The sequence below is a fragment of the Desmodus rotundus genome, chromosome 11, assembly GCF_022682495.2.
Source record: "Desmodus rotundus isolate HL8 chromosome 11, HLdesRot8A.1, whole genome shotgun sequence".
In the NCBI taxonomy this organism is placed as follows: Eukaryota; Metazoa; Chordata; class Mammalia; order Chiroptera; family Phyllostomidae; genus Desmodus; species Desmodus rotundus.
In genome coordinates, this window is record NC_071397.1 from 3,873,688 (window position 1) to 3,895,366 (window position 21,679).

Below are 21,679 nucleotides of genomic sequence, written 5' to 3' on the forward strand. Positions count from 1 at the left end.
GATATAATTTGCATCTTTGACTTATTATGACCCACCTTAAATTCCTTCTTTACCACTTCATGAATAATTTAACTCCATTTACCACTGTCTTGCCTTTTGTATTTTTTTAGTCACATAGTATACTTTTACATTTTGTAAACTGCCCGAGACAGTTATTATTGTTGCTTTGAGCAATCGCAGTCAATATTCTTTCATATGGATCCACATATTTAACCTTTCCAGTGTTCTTCATTCCTTTGTGCATTCCGAGCTTCCCCCTGGGGTCATTTTCCTTCAGCCTGAAGAACTTTCTTTAACGTTTCTTGCAGAGTGAATCTGTAGGTAATGAATTCTCTCAATTTCTGTTGGTCTAATGACATCTTTATTTCATCTTTTTTAGAGGATATTTTCACTGGGTACAGATTATTTTTTCTTTCAGAACCTAAATAATGTCATTCTATGTTCTTCTGGTTCTCCATAGGTTCTCTTAAAAGTTAGCAATAGTGGTGTTTCTCTGAAAGCATGTGCATTTACTCCAGCTGATAATTAAGATTTGCTGTTCACCTTTGGTTTTCGGCAATTTGACTATGATAGGCCTGTGTTGGCTTTCTTTCTATTTATCTTGCTTAGAGTTTCGTAATCTTCAATCTCTGAGTTGTAATCTTTCATGTTTTGGCAAATTCTCAGTCATTGTATCCTCAAATGTTACTTTGCCTGTTCTCTTTTTCCTTGGACTCCTGAAACACATATATTAGGCCATCTGACTATGTTCTATGTGTCTTGAATGCTCTCTGCTGTTTTCCCCCCTATTTTCCCTCTATGTGATTCGTTTTGAATATTTTCTGTTTACTCTCTTTGAGTTACATAATCCTGTCTTTGGTATGTCCAGTCTGTTGTTAAACTTGTCCAATGAGTTTGGTTTTTGCCCAATGAGTTTTTATTTCCAGTATTTTGTATTTCACTTTTAGAATGTCCATTTGATTCTTTTTTCTGTAGATTATAATTCTCTTTTGAAATTACTCATCTTTTTGTTCATTTTGTACATCTTTTACTCTACTTTCTTAAACATATTTATAATAATTATTGTGAAGTTCTTGACTGCTAATTCCAACACCTGGATTACCTGTGGGACTGCTTCCATTGTATACTTTTTCTTAACTATCAGATACTTTTCCTGCCTCTTCAAATGTCTTATAATTTTTTCCTTATTACGTGCTGGATGTTGTACAACAAATAAAGACTGAAGTCAATATAATTTCTCCCCACATAGGACACATACTTATTAGGCAAGTAAGGTGAGGGACTAATCATCTCAATTCTATTAGAAATTGAGTTGTGTTGTGGCTTTAGTTAGACTTAGTCCCCCTCTGGTTTCAAATGTCTCAAGGTCATTTGAAGGGATCTTTTCCCTTCAAGAAGTAGAGAGTACTTGCCCTCATATTGAATCAAGGCTGGCTTTGTCACTTACGGTACTTAGATCAACAGAATGTGGTTGGTGACTCACCGCCTGGAGCAGCCGTGTAAGGTCCAGGTACCCTCCCGGAGAGACCATATGGAGAGAGAGAGGCCTGGCCTGCCTCCAGCTCTTCCTACCATCCCTGCTGAGGTGTTAGACATGTGTAAAGCCATCCTTGATTTCTAGCTCCAGTTGAATCTGTAAATGACTGCAGCCTTATGAATGGGCCCAGCTAAACCCAGCCTGCTGCCAGAACTATGAGCAAGCAAATGCACGACTATTGTTTTAAGCTATTAAGTTTGGGGGTAGATTGTTACATAGCAACAGATTATTGAAACACAGAGTATTTGAGATACAATGAATCTCCCAATAAGTGTTTGTTCAATTAAATTGTAAGAGATTAGATGGGTAATTAGACTGGATGATCCTCATAGTTCCCCCTAGCACTGGGATCCTATGATCCCGAAATCATTAATGACTTTGTATCATGACATTACTTCCTGTGTTTCTGCTGATAAATGAGAGTTGAATCTAGATGCAACATAGTTAAGTCCTTGGGTGTCTGAGTCCATTTGGGCTACTATAACAAATTACTACACACTGGGTAGCTTATAAATAACAGAAATTTCTCACAATTCCAGACTCTGGGAAGTCCAAGATCAAAGTGCTGGCAGGTTCAGTGTCTGGTGAAAAGCCATTTCTTTGTTTGTGGATGGCCATTTTCTTGCTGTGTCCTCACATGACAGAAGGGAGGAGGGATCTCTCTGAGGCCTCTTTTTACAAGGGCAATAATCCCATTAATGATTGTAAGGGTGACCCTTCCAAAGGCCCCACTTTCTAATACCATCACCTTGCAGGTTAGGATTTCAAGATATGGATTTTGGGAGCAAACGCACATTCAGACCACAGCATTATCAGGGGTGGATAGCATTCCACCCCCGATAACTCTCCCACCGGCCCCATGTCCTTCTCCTATGTCATCAGCTCAAAGGTCTAAGTCCAAAGTCTCATCTAAATATCATTTAAATCAGATACGGGTGATACTCACGGTATGATCATTGAGCTTTCTGATCTCTATCATATTTAGAGATGGCAACCTAGAGTCACTCTTTTGATCTATTTCTCTTCCAAACCTACTTTCCTGCAGTTCTATTGATTCTATTTAATTCTTCCCATATAAAAGGCATGCCACAAACCCCATTACTATAGAACATAAGCTTCCTTGAGGTTTTTTAACAGAGAAAAATTTGTGCCAAGACATTTATATTTTCAGACACAGTCTGTACTAGTTTTTCAGTCTCTAGAACTTGCCTCTAATTTCTCATTAGACAGATAAAACCTTCAATGATGACAATGCTATGAAAAGTAGCTAACCGTTTATCTATGTGTCTGTTGTTAATGTCATTACCAGACTGTTTTGATTACAGTGGCCTTGTAGTATAGTTTGATATCAGGTATTATGATCCCTCCCACTTTGTTCTTCTAAGATTGCAGGGGGTAGTCAGGGTCTTTTTTTGTTTCATAGAAATTTTTGAAATATTTTTTCTTGATCTGTGAAATATGCCCTTGGTATTTTAATAGGAATCACATTGAATCTATAGATTGCTTTGGGTAGTATGAACATGTTAATTTTTCCAATCCATGAACACGGTATGTGCTTCCATTTATTTGAATCTTCCTTAATTTCTTTCTTCAGCGTTCTATAGTTTTCCAAGTATAGTTCTTTTACCTCCTTGGTTCAGTTTATTCCTAGGTACTTTATTTTTCTTGTTGCTATAGTAAATGGGATTTTTTTTTCTAGTTTCTCTTTCTGATATTTCATTGTTGGTGTACAAAAATGCCATCAATTTCTGAGTAATGACTTTGTATCCTGCTATTTTGCCTAATTCATTAATAGGTCAAATAGTTTTTTGGTGGAGACTACAGGGTTTTCTATGTATACTATCATGTCATCTGTGAATAATGACAGTTTTACTTCCTCTTTTCCAACTTGGATGGCTTTTCTTTTTCTTGTCTGATTGTTGCAGCTAGAACTTCCAATACTGTGTTGAATAAGAGTGAAGAGAGTGGACACCCTTGTCTTGTTCCTGACCTTAGTGGGAAAGATTTTAGTTTTGGCCCATTGAGTATGAGGTTGGCTACAAGTTTCTCGTATATGCTTTTGTTGTGTTGAGGATTGCTCCCTCTATTTCCACTTTGATGAGTGTTTTTATCATAAATGGGTGCTGTACTTTATCAAATGCTTTTCCAGCATCTATTGATATGATCATGTGATTTTTGTCCTTCATTTTGTACATGTGGTGTAGAGGATCCAGAAATAAACCTGTCTTTACAGTCAATTAATATTTGACAAAGGAGGCATGAGCATATAATGGAGTAAAGACAGCCTCTTCAACAAATGGGGTTGGGAAAATTGGACTGGTACATGCAAAAAAATGAAACTAGACCACCAACTTACACCAGAATAAACTCAAAATGCATAAAAGACTTAAATATAAGTCATGACACCATAAAAGTCCTAGAGGAAAACATAGGCAGGAAAATTTCAGATATTCCACATAGCAATATTTTTGGCAATGAATCTCCTAGAGAAAGGGAAATAAAGGAAAAAATAAACAACTGGTACTACATCAAACTAAAAAGCTTCTGCACAGCTAAAGAAACCATCATTAAAATGAAAGGTGAACTAACCACATGGGAATATATATTTGCCAATTATACCTCGGACAAGGGTTTGATCTCCAAAGTATATAAAGAACTCACATGGCTCCACTCCAGGAAGACAAAGAACCCAATTAAAAAATGGGCAAAGAATCTTCACAGGACCCTAATAGACACTTCTCCAAGGAGGACAGACAGATAGTCATAGACATATGAAAAGATGCTCAACATCACTAGCTGTCAGAGAGATGCAAATTAAAACCACATTGAGGTTTCACCTCACACCTGTCAGAATGGCCATCATTAACAAATTAACGAACAACAAGTGCTGGTGAGGATGTGGATAAAAGGGAACCCTAGTCCACTGTTGGTGGGAATGCAGACTGGTGTAGCTTCTGTGGAAAACAGTATGGAAGTTCCTTAAAAAACTAAAAATGGAACTGCCTTTTGACCCAGCAATTCCACTGCTGGGATTATACCCTAAGAATCCTGTGTCACCAATTCAAAAGAACCTATGCACCCAATGTTCATAGCAGCACAATTTACAACAGCCAAGTGCTGGAAGCAACCTAAGTGCCCATCAGTAAATGAGTGGATCAAAACACTATGGTCCATTTACACAATGGAATTCTATGCAGCAGAAAGAAAGAAGGAACTACTACCTTTTGTGACAGCATGGATGGAACTGGAGAGCATTATGCTAAGTGAACTAAGACAGGTGGTGAAAGACAAAATCCATATAAACTCACTTATAACAGGAATCTAATGGACTAAACAAACTAATGAGCAAAACAGAACCACAGGCAAGGAAACATGGATCAGATGGAAAGTGACCAGAGTAGGGGAGACAGGGATAATGGTGGAAAGAAGGGGAAGGGACTAGACAAAGAACATGTATGAATGACCCACAGATACAAACAATAGTGTGGGAATTAACTGTGGGAATGGGGGGGGTGGGATGGGCAGCAGAGGGCAAAGGGGGAAAAATTGAGATGATTGTTAATAACAATAAAAATGATTTAAAAAGAAAAAAGAAATGTAGCTAACCAACCAAACCATAGCGTTTTGTAAAGTTTGAAATGTTTTAGAATTTTGGGTGATTTGTATTTTGGAAGAAGTCTCAGCCTTTTCACTTTACTAGTTACTATTAACAATCAGTTAGCCATTTTTCTTTATCTTACTAGTTTGAATGAGGCTGGATGCTGTGGGTTTATAGCAGAATATTCTATAAAGACAGACTGTTATCCAAGCATCTGGTTGGTTTTCCGGAGGTCAAGCATCAAAGCCAAGATGTAACTATGCTGCAGTCGTTGCAGGAAGAACCACATTCTAAACTCTACCACTCGCTGCCCAGGTGCCAGAAGCCATTGATTTTGTGTCTAAAGGCCTTTCTCTGACAGAAACGTGGGAATAGAAGGGAGTGGAAGTGAGAGGGTGGCAGCCCACAAAAACTGGGCTCTTCGTGCATTTTCCCATCTTCCATTTTAAATGTGTTTTCTTGGTTTTGACACAGTTCTGTGCCTGGCCCTCCCACCCTCACCCCCTACCCCCCGACAGTTCATTTCTGGTTAGACCCAGTTTCTGGTGGAGGCTTTGGTGCCATGGTGATTTCCCTTAAGCTCCATCTGGCTGTGTCGCTGGGTGCCCAGCTTCTGTACTCACCCATGGTCACCACTCTTGGTCCACCATTCGGCCCTGCCCTGCCCTCCTGGCAGTCATTGGAACTTGCTTTAAGCCTAACTGCTACTTACCCTGCAGAGGCCAGGTCATATGTCATCACCACAGGAAGAACTTCCTGACACCCAAGATACTTTCAGGTCCTCCTGAGATATGCCCTTGGAGTCTCCTGTATTTTACCTGCAGCGTGCTCACCACAATTCATAATTATTTTTGTCATCTATTCTGCTCATCTTATATCTTCAGCACCTGGGACAGTGAATGCCACATAGTAGGAGTTCAATAAATGTGTTGAATAAGCATGAACAAATTTAGCTTGTGACTTGGGCCCCCACCTCTTTTATCATACAATTGGATGTGACTTTGGGCCAGTTATAAAACGTATCTGAGCCTTAGTTTGTGCACGTATAAAGTAGGGATAATACTGTTTTATGTCCCCACTGTTTGGGGTACCGTGTATGTAGTAGGTGCTTAGTAAATGTCTGTAGAATGAGTGGGCGCATATGCTGTCTCTGTGATGAGAGACACCTGCATTTTAACAAGGATTTCTTTCATCCAACAGATGAGAGAAATGGAGTACCCGAGCAAGAGGAATCTTGTTTATTGAGTGGGAAATAAAATTCAGGATTCCATATACCTTTGCCCAGGGATCTTTATTTCTCCTCTGGTTTTAACTTCATACTGGACGTTTTTTTTTTAATGGGGGAAGGGGAAATTTTTTGAATGGATTTGAACCAAGATAGTAGTGATTGACTTTTCCAATTCTTAAGGGGTTTGTGCCTGCCAGATTATAACTAAATTTGGTTCACCAAGAGCACAGATTCTGGATTGCACGTATCTTAAAAACCTGTAAAAAAGCAGCAGTGGTGAATGTCCATCTGAAGACTTGGGGGACTTCTACAGAGTTAACCTTCCCATCAATTGGTACAGCGGCTGGGCCTTCTGAAACAGTGGCAGGATAAGATACTGACCTTGGAGAGATGGCAAAAAAGCTTTCAGCCTAACAATTCCTTGTCCTACATGTCTCAGAGGCTGGCCTAGCGTAACTAGTCTACTTCCACTATCAGTGCAGTAAGCATACCTTGCATGTAAAATATAAATGCTACCCTGTTTTTCTTTTTCTTGTTCATCTCCTCTCCACCATGTCCACCCACTTCTGGTATTTCTCCCTCCCATTTCCTTAGGCCAGGGGTGTCAAACTCATTTTCACTGGGGGCTACACCAGCCTTGAGGTTGCCTTCAAAGGGCCGAAAATTTTTAGGACTGTATAAATGTAACTACTCCTTAACTAGCGGCAAGTAGCTCGGCGCTGCCGCCGGGTAGAAACAAGGTGCCAGGCCGAACAGAACAAGGTGGAGGGCCGGATTCGGCCCACAGGCCTTGTGTTTGCCACCTGTGCCTTAGGCGTACAGAATAGAGAGAAGGGAGAAAATTCAGGAAGGGTCCAAATGTAACTAGACTTATATATTTTATTTGAGCCTCATCTCTTTGGAGAAAGGGAAACAGCTGAAAGGAGTAAGTTAGAGATGATCTGATAAAAAAAAAAAAACACCAGAGATGCAGCATGTGCAAAGAAGGAAATCCTTCATTAGAATATCTGCTGAAGGTGAAATGAGGTGAGCCTGGAGAGGGAATTCAGAGAAAATTCTTGGTATTTAGCACTGTGATCTGGGAGCGAGGTCACACGGCCGAGCAAGAAGGGCAGCAGGTGGAGGAACCCGAAAGCAAGTACTGCAAGTTTGTAACTAGTCTGGGGCTCCTGACCAAGTGACCCCATTTGGGTGGCGGAACTTGTCAAGGGAATCTGGCTCTTATTCCCACTTTATCTCCTAGATGTCCTCAGTGTCATTGTCCTTAAATGAATATGAACTCATGTGTGGCTGCCTCCTGTCCACTGACCATGTCCTAGGCTGAGTGTGACTCAGGGAGCTGGGAGGCCAGTACTGCTGCTGAGGGTATGTCTGAGCCCTTGGCCTGGATCTGGACTTGGGCTTGGGCTCAGGCTCGAGTTCCAGCTCAGATTCAGGTTCCATCTCTCGATCCAGGTCTAGCCCGGTTTCTTGTTCCGACTCCAGCGTGGGCTCCAGCTCCATGTCTAGCTCTGACTCCTCCTCCGCTATTGACTCTTGGATCTTGGTGAAGCCGGGAATTACCTTTTGGGGGACTTCTATGACACTGCTGCTTGCTTTTTGTTTTGGATTTATATCCTGAAATACATACAGTTAGATGGGTTAAAATTTCCAGTTAAATCAAACTTTTGAATAGTCAAGGAATTTCAGAATACAACAGGAGTTAAGGTACCAGAAAACATGAGTTTCTGGCAAAGTAGAAAATATTTCTGGCCTAAATCTGCTTTTCATCTTCTTTGTACCCACTGGTTCCTCAGTTACTCACTATTCTTTAGGCTCAGTCAGTCCAGAACTCCTGATTTCTCTGGATTTTCTAACTGGCCTGGCTTTTGTGATCAACCATGTGGACAGCAGTGGTCTTGGCAGCATTCTGAAATGTCATGTCTTCTTGATCCTCGCTCTCCAACCCCCCAATGTAATCCTCAGCGGGGCATGTGTAGCCCTTCACGACCTGGCCTCTGGCCATCTTCTTCAGCTTTATCTCCATCTGCAGTCCCCACACTTCGCTCTAGCCATAAAGTTAAGCAAAGACGCCTGACTACTGCTTACCTTTGTTCATGCTGCTCCCTGTGCCTGCCTTGCCCTTCTCCCTCTCAGCCACTCACACTTATTCATCGTTCCAGAGTCACATCAAGGTCACTAACCAGGATCTTAGCTTCCATTATGTCCCACCTGTACCTCACTCACAGCTCTATCATAGCACCAGAAACGCATTGCCTTCTTCATTTACAAGTCTACCTCCCCTATTAGACCCTAAGCGCCCTGAGTCAGAGCAGGGCCTGGTTCTTGATATCCCCGGTACCAGGCCCTGAGCCTGTCACAGAGAGCAGATGCCCCACGAGCTCCGTGAAGCAGCCTCGCAGCGGCTTTCCACAGAATTACCACCTGGCCCCTTCCTGAAACATTCTCTTCTCTTCCCCCATATGGCACTCTTGCTTTTCCTTTCTTCCTGGTTGCTTCTTCCTGGGCTCTCTGTTGTCTCCTCTGCTTCTTCCGACTGTTGGCATGCCCTGAGGCTAGACCCTGGGCCCCTTCTCTTCTCCAGCTATCCTACCCCCAAAGGCAATTTTATTTAGTCCCATAATTTTCATTGCTGTCTGTATGTGCTGATGACTTTTGGTCATAACCCTTCCCATGATTGGCTGGTTCATATACCCACTTCCATTCTTGACATCTCCACTTGAATATTTAATAGGTCTCTTGGATTTCATACACTGTGATGGAAATTTTCCTTTCCTAGTCTCCCCCAGTGTAAATGCTAGCAAACACGATATATTCAATACCAAGTCTTAACTTCTGGTGAAAATGTTAGTAAACTAGAAAAAAACTTTTTAAAGACATAGTCAATATAGTGTCCATCTTAAGTCAACTATTACCACTTTCCTTAATGGAGCGACATAAGAAGCTTTTCTCACTAAATTCAGGAGTAAGATAAGACTCACCATTATTACTTTAATTGCTCTGGGAGGGCTAGCTAATGCCATGATCTTTGATACTAAAATAAGAATTCTAACAATTAGAAAATAACATTTATGTTATTTGTAGAAAATCTTTTTTTTTATCTAGAAAACTCGAGAGAATCAACAATGGAACCTTCCTGGACTAGTAAAAGGATTCACAAAATGGCCAAACAATTTAATACAATTAATAGCTTTCCCATATATCAGCAGTTACCAGTTAGAAAATATAATGAAAAAGATTAATTTTTAAAAGCAATAACATTATAAAAGATAAAGCATAAAGTACCTAGGATTTCTCTATATGAAGAAAGCCACAAAGTCTTACTATGACTACAACACTTAAAAAGACTGAGCAAATGTAGAGGCTGCCCATGTAGGAAAAACATGTCCAAATCTAGCTATCGGGGCAACAGCTATTCTGGATAAGCAGAGGCGCACAACCTGTGCGAATCCTCGACAACGGTAAGGAGATACCTGGTATCACATGACTGAGAGAAATAAAAGGGCTACCTTTTACTTATTAAAGTTTCTATAAACACTTACTGCTCTGGTAATTCTTTTTTGTGTCACAAATTCAAACATTATTGAAATGTAGTAAGTCAACAAATCTGGGGTTTAATTAAAAATAATTTCTAATCGTTAGGTGATATTTTTGGTGCCCGTCTGTGTTTTAATTTTCTTTTTTTGGCGGGGCACTGTTAACCTTCGAAGATACTGATTTGAAAACACTGAGGTGGGCCCAGGTCTTTGTTTATTATTAACAAATGACTAAAAACTCTGCCTTGTATATCATTCTCCTTTGCATTTGGTCAGGCTGAGTAAATCCTATTACTCAGAATGGAATAGTAGCCCAAGTGTTAGACCGGCAGATCTTTACCTCTGTGAGTTCATTCGTTTTATTAGTCGTCCCAAGGGTGTGGTGGGGGTAGATTGCAAAGCACAGCTAGAGAAGATGTTTGAAATATTTAGTCGCTGATATGGCACTGGCACTAACTAAGCTTTCCGCAAAAGGGCCCCTGAGCCTCTGTGGGGCTGGGTAACCCTCTCTTCAGTTGGGAAAGGGCCATGAATGGTACCCAGATGCCTTGGCAGTGGGGGAGGGAACCTGGGACAGAGGTCCACTGCCGTTTGCCAACTGATAAGGAGCATTTCGTTGTCTCAAAGTCTGGCACAGCCAAACTCGACAGCCTTTCCTGGACGGTGCTCATCTCTATCTGATCAGGCATCTCTCCCAGTCTCACCCCACGCCACCTCCCGCCTCACCCTGATGCTTCACATCATCCAACCTTTTCTGTTTCTGAGTAGGTTTCCTGTATCACTGTCTCAGATTCATCCACGCTTAACTCGGAGTAGTCTGGAAACTTCCGTGACAAGGCAAACAGCACAGCGTCATGGAGGGTGAGGAACAGTTGGGCCTTGGTGATGCCAGCATCAAAGAAGTCGTTCCTCTCAAAGGCCTTGACCACAGAGGCTACAAACCAAACCCGGAACACACACTGGGTCAGACACCTGGGGAGGAGCGCACCCAGGTGCAAAACACAGCCCTCGCGTCGGGTGGAGGCGACTCACAGTGACTCCCTGCAATGAGCACCAGAATGTTGGCGTTCTGGAAGGCGTTGCACATCTGCAGGGAGGGAGTAAGTCAGCGTTAGGGATTCTCGCACTCACTGGGAAAGCGCCTTCTAATTAGCTGAGCTGTAAAATCCCTTTGGCTACTCACTTGTCTGGGGTGTATGTACCTTTCCACACAGTTTAACTCTGTAAACATTTGATGGGTGGGATTCTACATGCTAGGAAGTGTCTAAGGGGCTGGGGCTACAAAAGAGAATCAGGCCATCTCATGCGGGGTGGGGAGTAAGACGTAGGGTTGCCCACAGTCTAAGGGGGGAACGGGGCTCACGTAAGGAGAGAATGTCATGTGAGTACAGTGCTGGGATGCAGATGGGCACAGGTGTGGTGGGAACACACTGGACGGTCCTCAAGAACAACTGTCTCCTGATGTTGGTGCTTAGTGTTTGCATGTGATCCCCTTCTCCCGGAGATGGTCAAATGAGACCCAGTAGGACTCAAGAACCCTGAGGATCATATTCAGAGCAGCTCTGCAAAGTTGCACTTGACCTCAGTGAAACATCAGATATTTAGAAGTTTCAGATTAATAAGCACCTGATAGTGAGCTTGAGTTTACTTTGGCCAATATGTATGCTCTGGGGCAATAAAGAAAGTTCAATTCAAAGCAAGTCAATATTAAACTTAATACTCTAAGGAAGAATAGACCAACCCTGAGCACTAAGTTAAAAATGTGAAAAAAAAAAAAAAACCCACCCAAACACAAAACAACTGAAACAGACTACTCCCTTCACTTGCAAGAGGAAACAAGAAAGTCGTCCTCGGTCACATGGGAAATCATAAAGTCGTTTGGTAAAGAGTCACAGCGGACGTACTCTAAGTGACACGCAATGGGAGACTGAGATCCCATGAATTAGGAAGAAGCTTAAATGGAGCGGTTGTCTCTAGTAAGCACGAGTGCTGGGATTTCTCTGATTAAGTTCAAGTTTTCGATTATACCGTTTGAAATGATTTCTTCTAATATGGCAGCAAAGAACAATTACAAAAGGAATGAAAAAATCTGTATTTAAGCGTAAAAGTGCACCATGCATCTGAAGGCTGTGAAGATAGGTGTCTGATGGCGCCTCCATGTTGGAGCTGGAGCAGGAGGTCATCGGCGTGGGCAGTGGTGGATGGGTCCTGCCAAGGACCAGAGGGCGAGAGAGGAAAGGGGGGAGGAGGGGATGGCACAGCTGCTTCCAGTTCCAGTGATGCACACGCCGTTTACTAATTGTGAGCCCAGGGCTCTTGGGGGGAATATGGCTTGTCTCACAGGCTGTGTAAGATTTAAAGGGGATCATGTATATACATGTGCCCACTTCAGCATGTAGGCATTTAATAATGTAGGATGAAGGAACTCTGAAATAACAACCAGAGCATGAGCCTGGGAAAAGAGAACACAGCCCACTAGGGTGACCTAAGATGGAAAAGCCCAGAAGCCAAGACATTATCATGTGTACTTGATTCGGAAAACAGCATGGGAAAAGCGTCTCATGGATGAGACCCTGAACACTAAACTCTTCCATGCCTCTTACTTTATAGATGAGGAAACCAGGACCTCATGCAATTTAATAAGTTACCTCCGGTCAGACGGACAGTGAGCAGAAGCTAGGGCAGAGCATACATCTGCAGACCACTCACCAGAGTTCTTGCTGCTTTGAAAATAGTATTCCTTGAGGAATAAGAAGGTTTGATAATATAGGATCCTAGGATAAAAGATGGAAAATCAGCCAAAGAAGAGTATGTCAAGAAAAGGTGGGTGCCGTCAGAGCCGGGAAGCGGGTGTTCAGAAGGATTAAACCTGAGCCATCACCAATGGAGGCAAGATGAGACAGCAGGCTTTAAACTGAGGTGAGCTCGCTGCAAAAACGATACTGTTCTTATCGGACATCAAACAATAAAACCAATATGGTTAGTCGTGCGTCTCCACTGACTGTATTGTGTAAGAAAGAGAGACATGAAAACTGTCCAAGAAACCAGGGAGTGGGGGAGAAGCCAGGACTTAGGGGCACAGCTTTTGAAGGAAAAGTCTTCCCTGCCCTTTTCACCCAAAGATACAGCAGTGAAGAGGGATCTGGGGGGGACCCTACAGGTACTGAACCAGGCAACCCCAGGCTTGCGGTGTCATCTCAGGACAACTACAAATCCGAGTGTCTTTTACAATGTGTAGCTCAGAGCAGCTGAATAATGGAGAATTCTCAGTGAGCTTTTTTTCTGTAGCAGTCAGACCTCTTCCTTGAAAAGACTTGCAGCTAATTCCCAGGACACACGGGGAGTTGCTGGGTGAGGCACAGATTGCTGTTCCAATGGTGTTAACAGTTTCCCAGTTTTCATTCCTTGAGCAATACTATGCCATACTAAGGGAGCCAACCCCAGTTGAGTAAATGAGAGTTGGTTCATTTTCTATTTATTCTGATTGACCTTAAACTATCTCGGTATCCAAGTTGCTAGTGGCCTAGGAGTCAGGTAGTAGCTGATCAGTGACTGATGCAATTCAGTCAGGGTCGGGGTGGTGCTGGTAGGTGGGGATCATAGCTTTTGTTAAAGCCACCTCAGTGCTTACCTGTCTCAATGTGACTGAAGCCCATGAATCCACAAAATGCACCATGGAGAAATCCAGGATGATGGTGTGGGTGTTGGGTAGAAGAGATGATTCTGAATAAGGGAGGACTGATCTGCTCCTGACCTGGCTTTCCTCAGCGGCAGGAAATGGCATCGCTCTGTCTCTAGGGAGGTGTTTAGGAAGCCACGTTCTCTCCACATCCTCATAATTTTGCTCTTGATTTCTCTGAAGTGTGGAAGATGCTATGTACGGTACTTGCTCATCGGATGAAGTTTGGCTCATGTTCCTGCTGTCCAAACGTGTGCAGCGGATCAGGTTAATGGAGGATCCGTCGTAATCCCGTCTACTTTCAAACCTTTCTGTGTAAACAACCTGGACAGGAGTTAGGGGAGGGCTGCCATAAGACTCAGACAAGGGCTGGAAGGGCTCGCAACTGGGCCGTTTCTGTCTGCTAACTCACTTTCCTCTCCCATAGGAAACTTCTCCACAGTATATGCATCTTTTTCTTGGGTGTCTCACTCTCACTTCAAGCTCGTGACTAAAAAAGCACATTCATCTTGCTTCATCCTCACGACTCAGAAGCGTCCTCTCTCCACTTCCCTACGTGCACTACAGGCATCAGTGGCATCATCATGGCCCTAGTGAGCTGGACTTGACATTGTCTTTGATTCATTTCCCTCATCCCTGGGTTCTAACTAGCCTCCATTGCCTTCTAGTGCTTTGAAGTATTTCTTCTGTCAGTTCCTTTCCTCAACACCACCTTCTTTTATCAGTGAGATGGTCTTCTGTCCGACTTCCTTAAGAAGGAAAAAAACTACTTGAGCAGGGATGTCTTTGCCTTTCACTCCTTTCATCCTCCCAACCTGCCTGGTTACCTGCCATGGCTGAGGTTCACTATCAAGCAGCAGGAGTACCATGGCCCGCAAGATGTGAGCACCAGCTCTGTAGTCACAGGCACCTGTTTCCACCCAGGGAGTGGCATGCGTCCATTCAAAGGGTAACTAACCATACATGTAGACAAGCACTATAAGGCACATGGGAAAATGGAAGGAATTCATTTGCTAGAGTGGTACAATTTGGGAAAAATTCTTTTTCCTCTTTCATAGTCTCATAGTTCTGGGCATATAGTAGGAGCTCGATAAATATCAGATGATTCTATTCTACTGGCAGGTGTATTTGCTGATGTCCTGTGAATGCCCTCTATAATACTCAGTGCAGAGTGGATAAACCATAAAAATTAGATACGGGATCGATTCTGTCGTCTTGGCAAGAAAGTTGGTATTTTCAGGGAGCTCAGTAGAACCTGCACTTTGTTAGGGCATATGGCAACCAGAGTGGCTGCTCCGTGTTCGCAGGGGCCTGCGTGAGGAGGCCCCTTCACTTGGGCCAGGAGATGTTTGTGCGTGGGTGTAAATCTGTGTGTGTGTGCGGGGGGTGTCTGTAGACAGAGCTGCTCCTCCCGAGTATGCGTGCAGACTGGGTTAAATGCCCCACAGCTAGAAGTGAGCAGCCCTGCTCTGGGGAAAGGGAATATTTAGACCAAGTCCGAGTCGGAAATAATGGACACATCAGCTGAAATAACCTTCAGGTGCTGTAAAATCCCCACCTGTGCTTATCGGCCATTCACAGCCCGTCATCACTTCCTTGGTCACAGGCAGATGGCAGGAGACCCTGGCAGATCCTTGAGGACCCCAGCCACCTTGACCCTGCCTGAGTTGGGGTTCTAAGACAATTTTTAAGGCCCAATATTTTCAGAACTCTAAAGGCAGGCAGCTAAAGGTCTGGAAAATAGGCAGGACGAGGGAATTACTCTCTGCACTTAGTAAGTCTCTAACCATTGAGTAGGGAGGGAGTCAAGCGTCATCACCACGTCCTGCTACCCACTTTCAGGTCAAGATCTGACCCTCAGAGGGGAACTCGCATCTTCATTTCTGAGTAGAAATCTTTAATTTCCAATGACCCATGGCCCATCTAAGAGTCAAAATCCCTGAGGGGCTTTGATTTTCTTTTCTCAAAACAACAACTAACTGCTCATACACTGCTTTAGAAACGTGGAGGAAAATGCAGAAAAGAAGAGGTTCCTAACCCTGGGCGGTGGCTCCACTTCATCACAGTTGCAGTAACACCGACAAATCTTGCTCTCCTGGGAGCCGTCCTCGCTGTCGTGAAACAGGCCGAACACTTCTTCGTCTTTCAGCGGCACCCTTACCATCTCCACCTGAGGGACAGAAGAGGGCTCTCACCTAGACGGTAAGTGGCGGCAGGTGGCCGGGAGCAGGCCCCAGGGAGGGCAGGGGGAGCAGGTGGAGAAGAACGAGGGGGGAGCCCTCACCTCTTCCAGCAGCTTGCGCTTCAGGTGGTGCACGTTTACGAAGGTGATGGAGCTGCAGCACTGGAAGATTTTCACCCCGGGAATGGCCGTGATCTGCAAGACAAGTGCGTGCAGAGTTCGGAGAGGTTGCTCAGCTCTCTGCGGAGGAAGGAAGAGTCTTTAGAACCTCCCGGAGACTCTGTATTCGTCGTTTTAAGAGACAAGAGCCGGCAGGTTCCTTCCTCCCATTTTCGCCCCCTGCTTTTCCTGCTTTCTTTTCCCCCCTCCATCTCCTCACTCCTCTCTTTCACTTGGGCCTTCCGCCCCCTAAAGTACTTATTAAAATGATCCTTAACTGGCCGCAGGACTCTAGAATTTACCTACCTCTTCGGGTTCCCCACCTCACCCATTGTGTGCCCCTCTCCCTGCCTTTGTGAAGCGTGTCTAGAGTGCAGCAAAGAACAGCAAAGGGATTTTGTAGAAAAACCAAGCAGCAGACCCGGTCTACCCCATCCTTTGGGCAAAGAAGAGGGGCTGGTTTGGAGTCTTACCTCCCGATAGTCATTGATGCTTCTATAAATGTTGGTGTTAGGGATCTGACCCAGGAGGAGAATCTTAGTTCTGAAAGGAAATGCGTTTGCCTTTAGGTCATAGTAGCCTCACCTGCCATGGCTAATCTCCTGTTACCTGAGACTAAGTACCTGTGTGACTGAACAGTGACCATGAAGAAGGCAAAAGCTACTGAAACAAGTAGTCCGATGTCCAGTCCCAGGAAAATTGCAGATATGAATGTCACCATCCAAATGACCTTATAGAAAAGGAGAAGGGAAAAGGAGAAACGTGGTAACAAGCAGAATGAAAAAGAATCACCAGTCCTACCTCTCAGCTCACCTTCTCCCTCTCCCTCCTGACACCTGGGATTTAGAGAACAAATTCCAACAGCCATAGAAGTTGATGCCATTATAAATAGCTGGGTGCCAAGGGACTCAAGAGAATTGCCAAGCAATACTTTTATGCTTCCTTGGGTCATTTCTCTCTTCAGTTCTCTCTTGAAACTTTAGTTTCCTCATGTGCAAAATAAGGGTAATAATATCTAATGTATAGGCTTTCTCGAGATTAGAAATGCCCTTTGTAAAGCAACCCAGAACACTCACCAAACGGCAGTTGCTTTTTTAAAATCTATAGTAGTTATTGGGAGTTTCAGTATCCTTTTCAAGCCCTTCTCCATCACTCTCAGCAGGTGACTTGACTTTCCCCTTCACAGAGAAGATAGGCTGAAGCTCCCTCAGATGTTTACTGCCCCCTCCACCTGCCACTTGTTATTTAGTGTCTGTACTCATTTTCCTCCATCTCTTCCAGTCCTGTCGAAGTGCTTTCTCTCCCCCTAGAGCCAGAGGCTCTGCCTACGCCCTGGACCATGCACCCTCTTAGCTCCTCAGTGACCTGAATCCAAAAATTATCCCCTTTTGTAACTCTCTGTCTCTACTGCCTTCTCTTCTCATCATATTACCCTCCCCCCGTCTTTTATTTCTTGCTGTTTCTCCTTGCTGACCCCCAGCTCTGTGCCCCAGCGAGAAGGGGGAAGCTCCATCAGCTACTCTGGCAAGACATCTCCTTCTCTTAGTAGGTGTTGTGGCTCTGGGTTAAAAGTCACTCAAATATGCAGTGTGTGACAAACCCTTTGTACTACGTGTGTGTGACTATAGCCACTTAATTCCTTTTTACTTATTTTTGCATAGTCGGAGTGAGGTCTCAGTATTTCCATGCGCCAACAACTCAACTCCCAGTTTAAAGCAAATGCAGAGTCCTAGGCCTCAGAGTTGCTAGTGTCCTTCGTGTTGACGTCTTGTGCTTGTCCTCTCTCCCTCTGTCCAGCCTTGCCCTCCACCCACCCTACCTCAGCCAGTGCACCTACACTCACACAGTCATACTGGCTCTGCCGCCACAGGTTGGGGAGGTAGTAAATGGTCTCGAGGTAGGGTAGGATGTTGCTCACAATAATACCGGCCAGCACAGCCTGCGGGGAAAAGATAAACTCTGCTTTATTTTCCCTTCAGGGGTGAACTCCCGAACCTTCACAAAGGAACCACCAAAGGTTGGCATTGCCACTCGGAGACATTAGGCATGGATATTTCATAACAGTACCATGTTCGTGCTTTAACTCATTGTCTAATGAAATAAGTATTCCCCACGTTGTGCTTTGCTCTCCGCTGTGATTTGTCCAGCACAGGACAAGGCAAGGCCGGGGCCTGATTCAGCCAGGAAGGCTTCACCAAGCCCCTTTTAGATTCCGACAGTGGGAGGAAGAGTAGCCAGAGACTGCAGCCCTCTTGCCCCTTTGCGTCCGTGCTGTCCCTTTTGGTGCATGGGAGAGGACCCTCGGGGACGGGTTCCTTTGGCCCCTTGGCCTTGCTTTGTCTAGTTTGCTTGACACATCTGTGTTACCGCATTGCGTAGAACCACTGTCAGACTGGATGACAAATTAAGGGAACTTCCATTCAGAGAAACTCTGAAATAGCGTCAATTGGGCTTTTATTCAAGTCTAATCATGATACACTATAATTATTTCAACAATGAGATACCATTTGTTTTTTGTCTGTAAAATCAAATTAGCAAGTTGAAAACACCCCATATGTGTGGTTGTTGCATATGAAATGGTACAGCCCTTTTGGAAGCTAATCTGGCAGTCTATCAATACACACTGATATGCTTTCACACAGAACTTTTGTCTTACTTTAGAAATCTGTGCTAAATATAGAAGAGGGGAAATGTACAAAATTACTCATTGTTGTGTTACTTATAATAGCAAAAATTCAGACAATCTAATTTTCCAATAATAAGAAAATAACTGCCCTGGCTGCTGTGCCTCAGTGGATGAGCACTGGCTTGCGAACCAAAGTGTTGTGGGTTTGATTCCGGGTCAGGACACATGCCTGGGTTGCAAGCCAAGTCCCCAGTAGGGGGTGCACAAGAGACAACCACACATTGATGTTTCTCTCCCTTTTTCTCCCTCCCTTCTTCTCTCTAAAAATAAATAAATAAAATCTTAAAAAAGAAAAGAAAAGAACTAAATAAATTTTAACATGAGGTACCATGCTATATATTAAATACAAACAAGAATACAAAGTTATATGTCCAGTTAGGTCACAACTATGCAAAGCAATATCCATTCATAGAAAATAATATTGATCAGGTATATGCCAAAATGTTAATAGTGGTTTATTTGTAGTTATGGATGATATTTTTATCTATCATGAATTTCCCAAAGTTTTTAAAAAATAAGCATGTCTACTTTTCTAATAGAAAGAAAGTTTCTTAAATATGAAAAAATGAAAATCTATGCTCGTGCCCTGACTGGTGTGGCTCAGTTGGTTGGGCGTCGTCCTGCACGGCGAAGGGTTGCCAGTTTGATGACTTCTGGTCGGGGCACATGCCTGGGCTGCCGGTTTGGTCCTGACTGGGGGTGTGCCAGAGGCAACGGATGCAAGTTTCTCTCTCACATCGATGTTTCTCTCCCTTTCTTTCTCCCTCCTTTCCCCTCTCTTGAAAAATAAATAAATAATCTTTAAACAGAATCTATACTCGTAAGCTGTAAAAATCATCAGGGCCTTAAAGTAGAACTAACCTCCTTTAAGAAACATTTTCATGTGTTCATGAAGTCCCAACGCTGGCTTAACATTTCTCAGCCTTTTCCTAGTCACCCTCTCCTCCATATACTCTGCCTGGGAATCGGAACTGATCCTACCCAGTCCTGTCTGCTGGGACTGGCTGGGTCCACGCTTACTTTGGTTTCCTGAGGTTACTCAGTGACCACTTGGACTCAAAAGTAGAGGAGAGAAGAGCAAAGATGAAATTAGCAGAAATTATCTTTTATTATTGATTTTACAATTACTGAACTTTGATCAGATAAAGTTGATCAGTATGTAATTGGAAAACGTTTATTAAATTTTCTTTTGACATTAAAAAAAAGGCAATATATATGTCAGTCCCTGATCTTGATTACTAATTGCATGGGCTTTTTCCATCTGCTCTTGTTCAGGACTTCCTTTTTTTGTGAAGTTGGCACCAACTGAATGTCTAAGCTGTAAAGATATGTATTTGTTGGAATTAAAGATTGTTTAGTTTTTTAAAAAAAGAAGTTAGCAGAAATTACTTCTTTCCCATTTCCATCTTCTTTTCAGTTAGGAATCTCCAAACTTTCTGTAATTTGCAGGGAGACATGGTGGGAAGAAAAAGAATTTCAATTTCATAGGGTTTTTGCAAGACTTTTGGCTTGAGAGGAGTGGAAAGAGGAAACATTTTCATAAAACAATATATAATTAAAAAATTTACCTTTCTGAATATTAAGGTTACACATGCTCATGTGTAAAAAAGAATTAAATTATATATAATTTCCATCATTCAAGAGATTTCCATTGTTAACATTTTGGTGTGTTCTATACTTTTTTTCACACAAATTGAAACAATATTGAACATGCTATTTTGTATCACGTTTTTAAATTTTTGTGTTGATCCCCTTGCTAACTAATTGATATCTTAGCCAGGATGCTCCAAAAATTCTTCCAATAAGGGTTTTGCAACAAGCAATTCACAGTCTTTCAAAGAAGAGAGGACTCTTTAGTCCCAATAGAGCCCACTGGTACAGTGACTCAGATGTTCCACTGATCAGGTGGTGTCCACATTTTCTCACCCAGAACATCCCAGCGAGAGGCTGTAAAAATCATGTGACATAGCATGGGTGACCAAAAGCACGGGCTGCTCTGTCTCTAACATACGTGTGATAAAGGGGAGCTTCCTACTTCTATCGCTAGCTTTCAGAGAATACTGACAGATTTTTATTTGGATTTTTTTTTTAAATCTGATTTTTCTAGCAATAAAGAAAAAATACCACTGTTCAAAGTAAATCAGTGGGTGGATTTGCTAAAATAGACTCCAAGGGAGATCGCACCAAAGGTGCTATACAAACTAAATTCTGGACATGGCTTCTGCTGCGGATCAGCGAGGACAGCTTGTGTGATAAACACGTGCTTGCTAACTCCCACCCTCCAGGCATACCCTCCGTGGCTGGGTTTCGAGGTCCCTGAAAGACAGGAGCAGAAGGCAGCAACAGCCTTGAGTGGTCCTGCCCTGCTGCAACCTGATATTCACCAGGTGGAGTCACCGTGTTCCAAAGGGTGGGGGTAGCGTTTCCAACCACTCCAGCTTCGGGAACTGCCACCTCAAAGTGTAACCAAGCTGCCAACACCAAATGACACCTCCTCCCGCCTCCCTTAGTACTCTCTAAAAAATGGCTAAAGGGAACATTTAGCCACTTAAAGAAATTTAATCTTTAGAGAAATTTATTTAGCCTTTAAAGAAATTTAAAGAAAATGTTCTTTGATTTCTGTTGTAACTCAGAGCAAGTTGATTCATCAATTATTAATTGATTAATTAATGCACCTGGAATCTCTCGATGCAAGGTGGTCAGTTTCACACAAAGGGAAGAAATGGCACATAAGTATATAGGAGTGTCCTAGCTGATCACATTTATCACTCAGCTTTCGGACCTTGCATTGTAAACTAACCAAGAGACAGGGTGGAAGCAAGAGAGAGATTGAGTTCACATGAATGCAAACAAGGCCTTCTGGAAACGGTTTAGGAAACCAGATGGCAGGAATGCACAGTGAGTTTCTAAGCCTGTGTTGGAATGGGCGTTTTGGCATCTGAAGTCTATTTTGATCATCTTTAACTGCATCCTTACTTGTAAAGCTTACTTACAACTTAAACAGTTAAAAGACGATTAATGAGAATGAGAATAATAACAATAATGACTAATGTTTCTTGGGTGCTATTAGCTCA

The 21,679-nt window shown here is 43.1% G+C and overlaps 1 protein-coding gene across 1 annotated transcript in view; it reads right to left on the minus strand.

Annotated features, from left to right (window-relative positions):
* Nucleotides 1–7,602: 7,602 nt before the first annotated feature.
* SLC26A8 (solute carrier family 26 member 8) overlaps nucleotides 7,603–21,679 on the minus strand; it is a 70,642-nt gene continuing 56,565 nt past the window's right edge. The window contains exons 13-21 of the mRNA XM_053914063.1: nucleotides 17,763–17,858; nucleotides 16,543–16,649; nucleotides 16,393–16,462; nucleotides 15,863–15,955; nucleotides 15,617–15,748; nucleotides 13,531–13,902; nucleotides 10,932–10,986; nucleotides 10,649–10,833; nucleotides 7,603–7,980 (exon numbers count right to left, since the gene is read on the minus strand). Of these exons, the coding sequence (XP_053770038.1) occupies nucleotides 7,603–7,980; nucleotides 10,649–10,833; nucleotides 10,932–10,986; nucleotides 13,531–13,902; nucleotides 15,617–15,748; nucleotides 15,863–15,955; nucleotides 16,393–16,462; nucleotides 16,543–16,649; nucleotides 17,763–17,858 (1,488 nt within the window). The remainder of the gene's footprint in view (nucleotides 7,981–10,648; nucleotides 10,834–10,931; nucleotides 10,987–13,530; nucleotides 13,903–15,616; nucleotides 15,749–15,862; nucleotides 15,956–16,392; nucleotides 16,463–16,542; nucleotides 16,650–17,762; nucleotides 17,859–21,679) is intronic.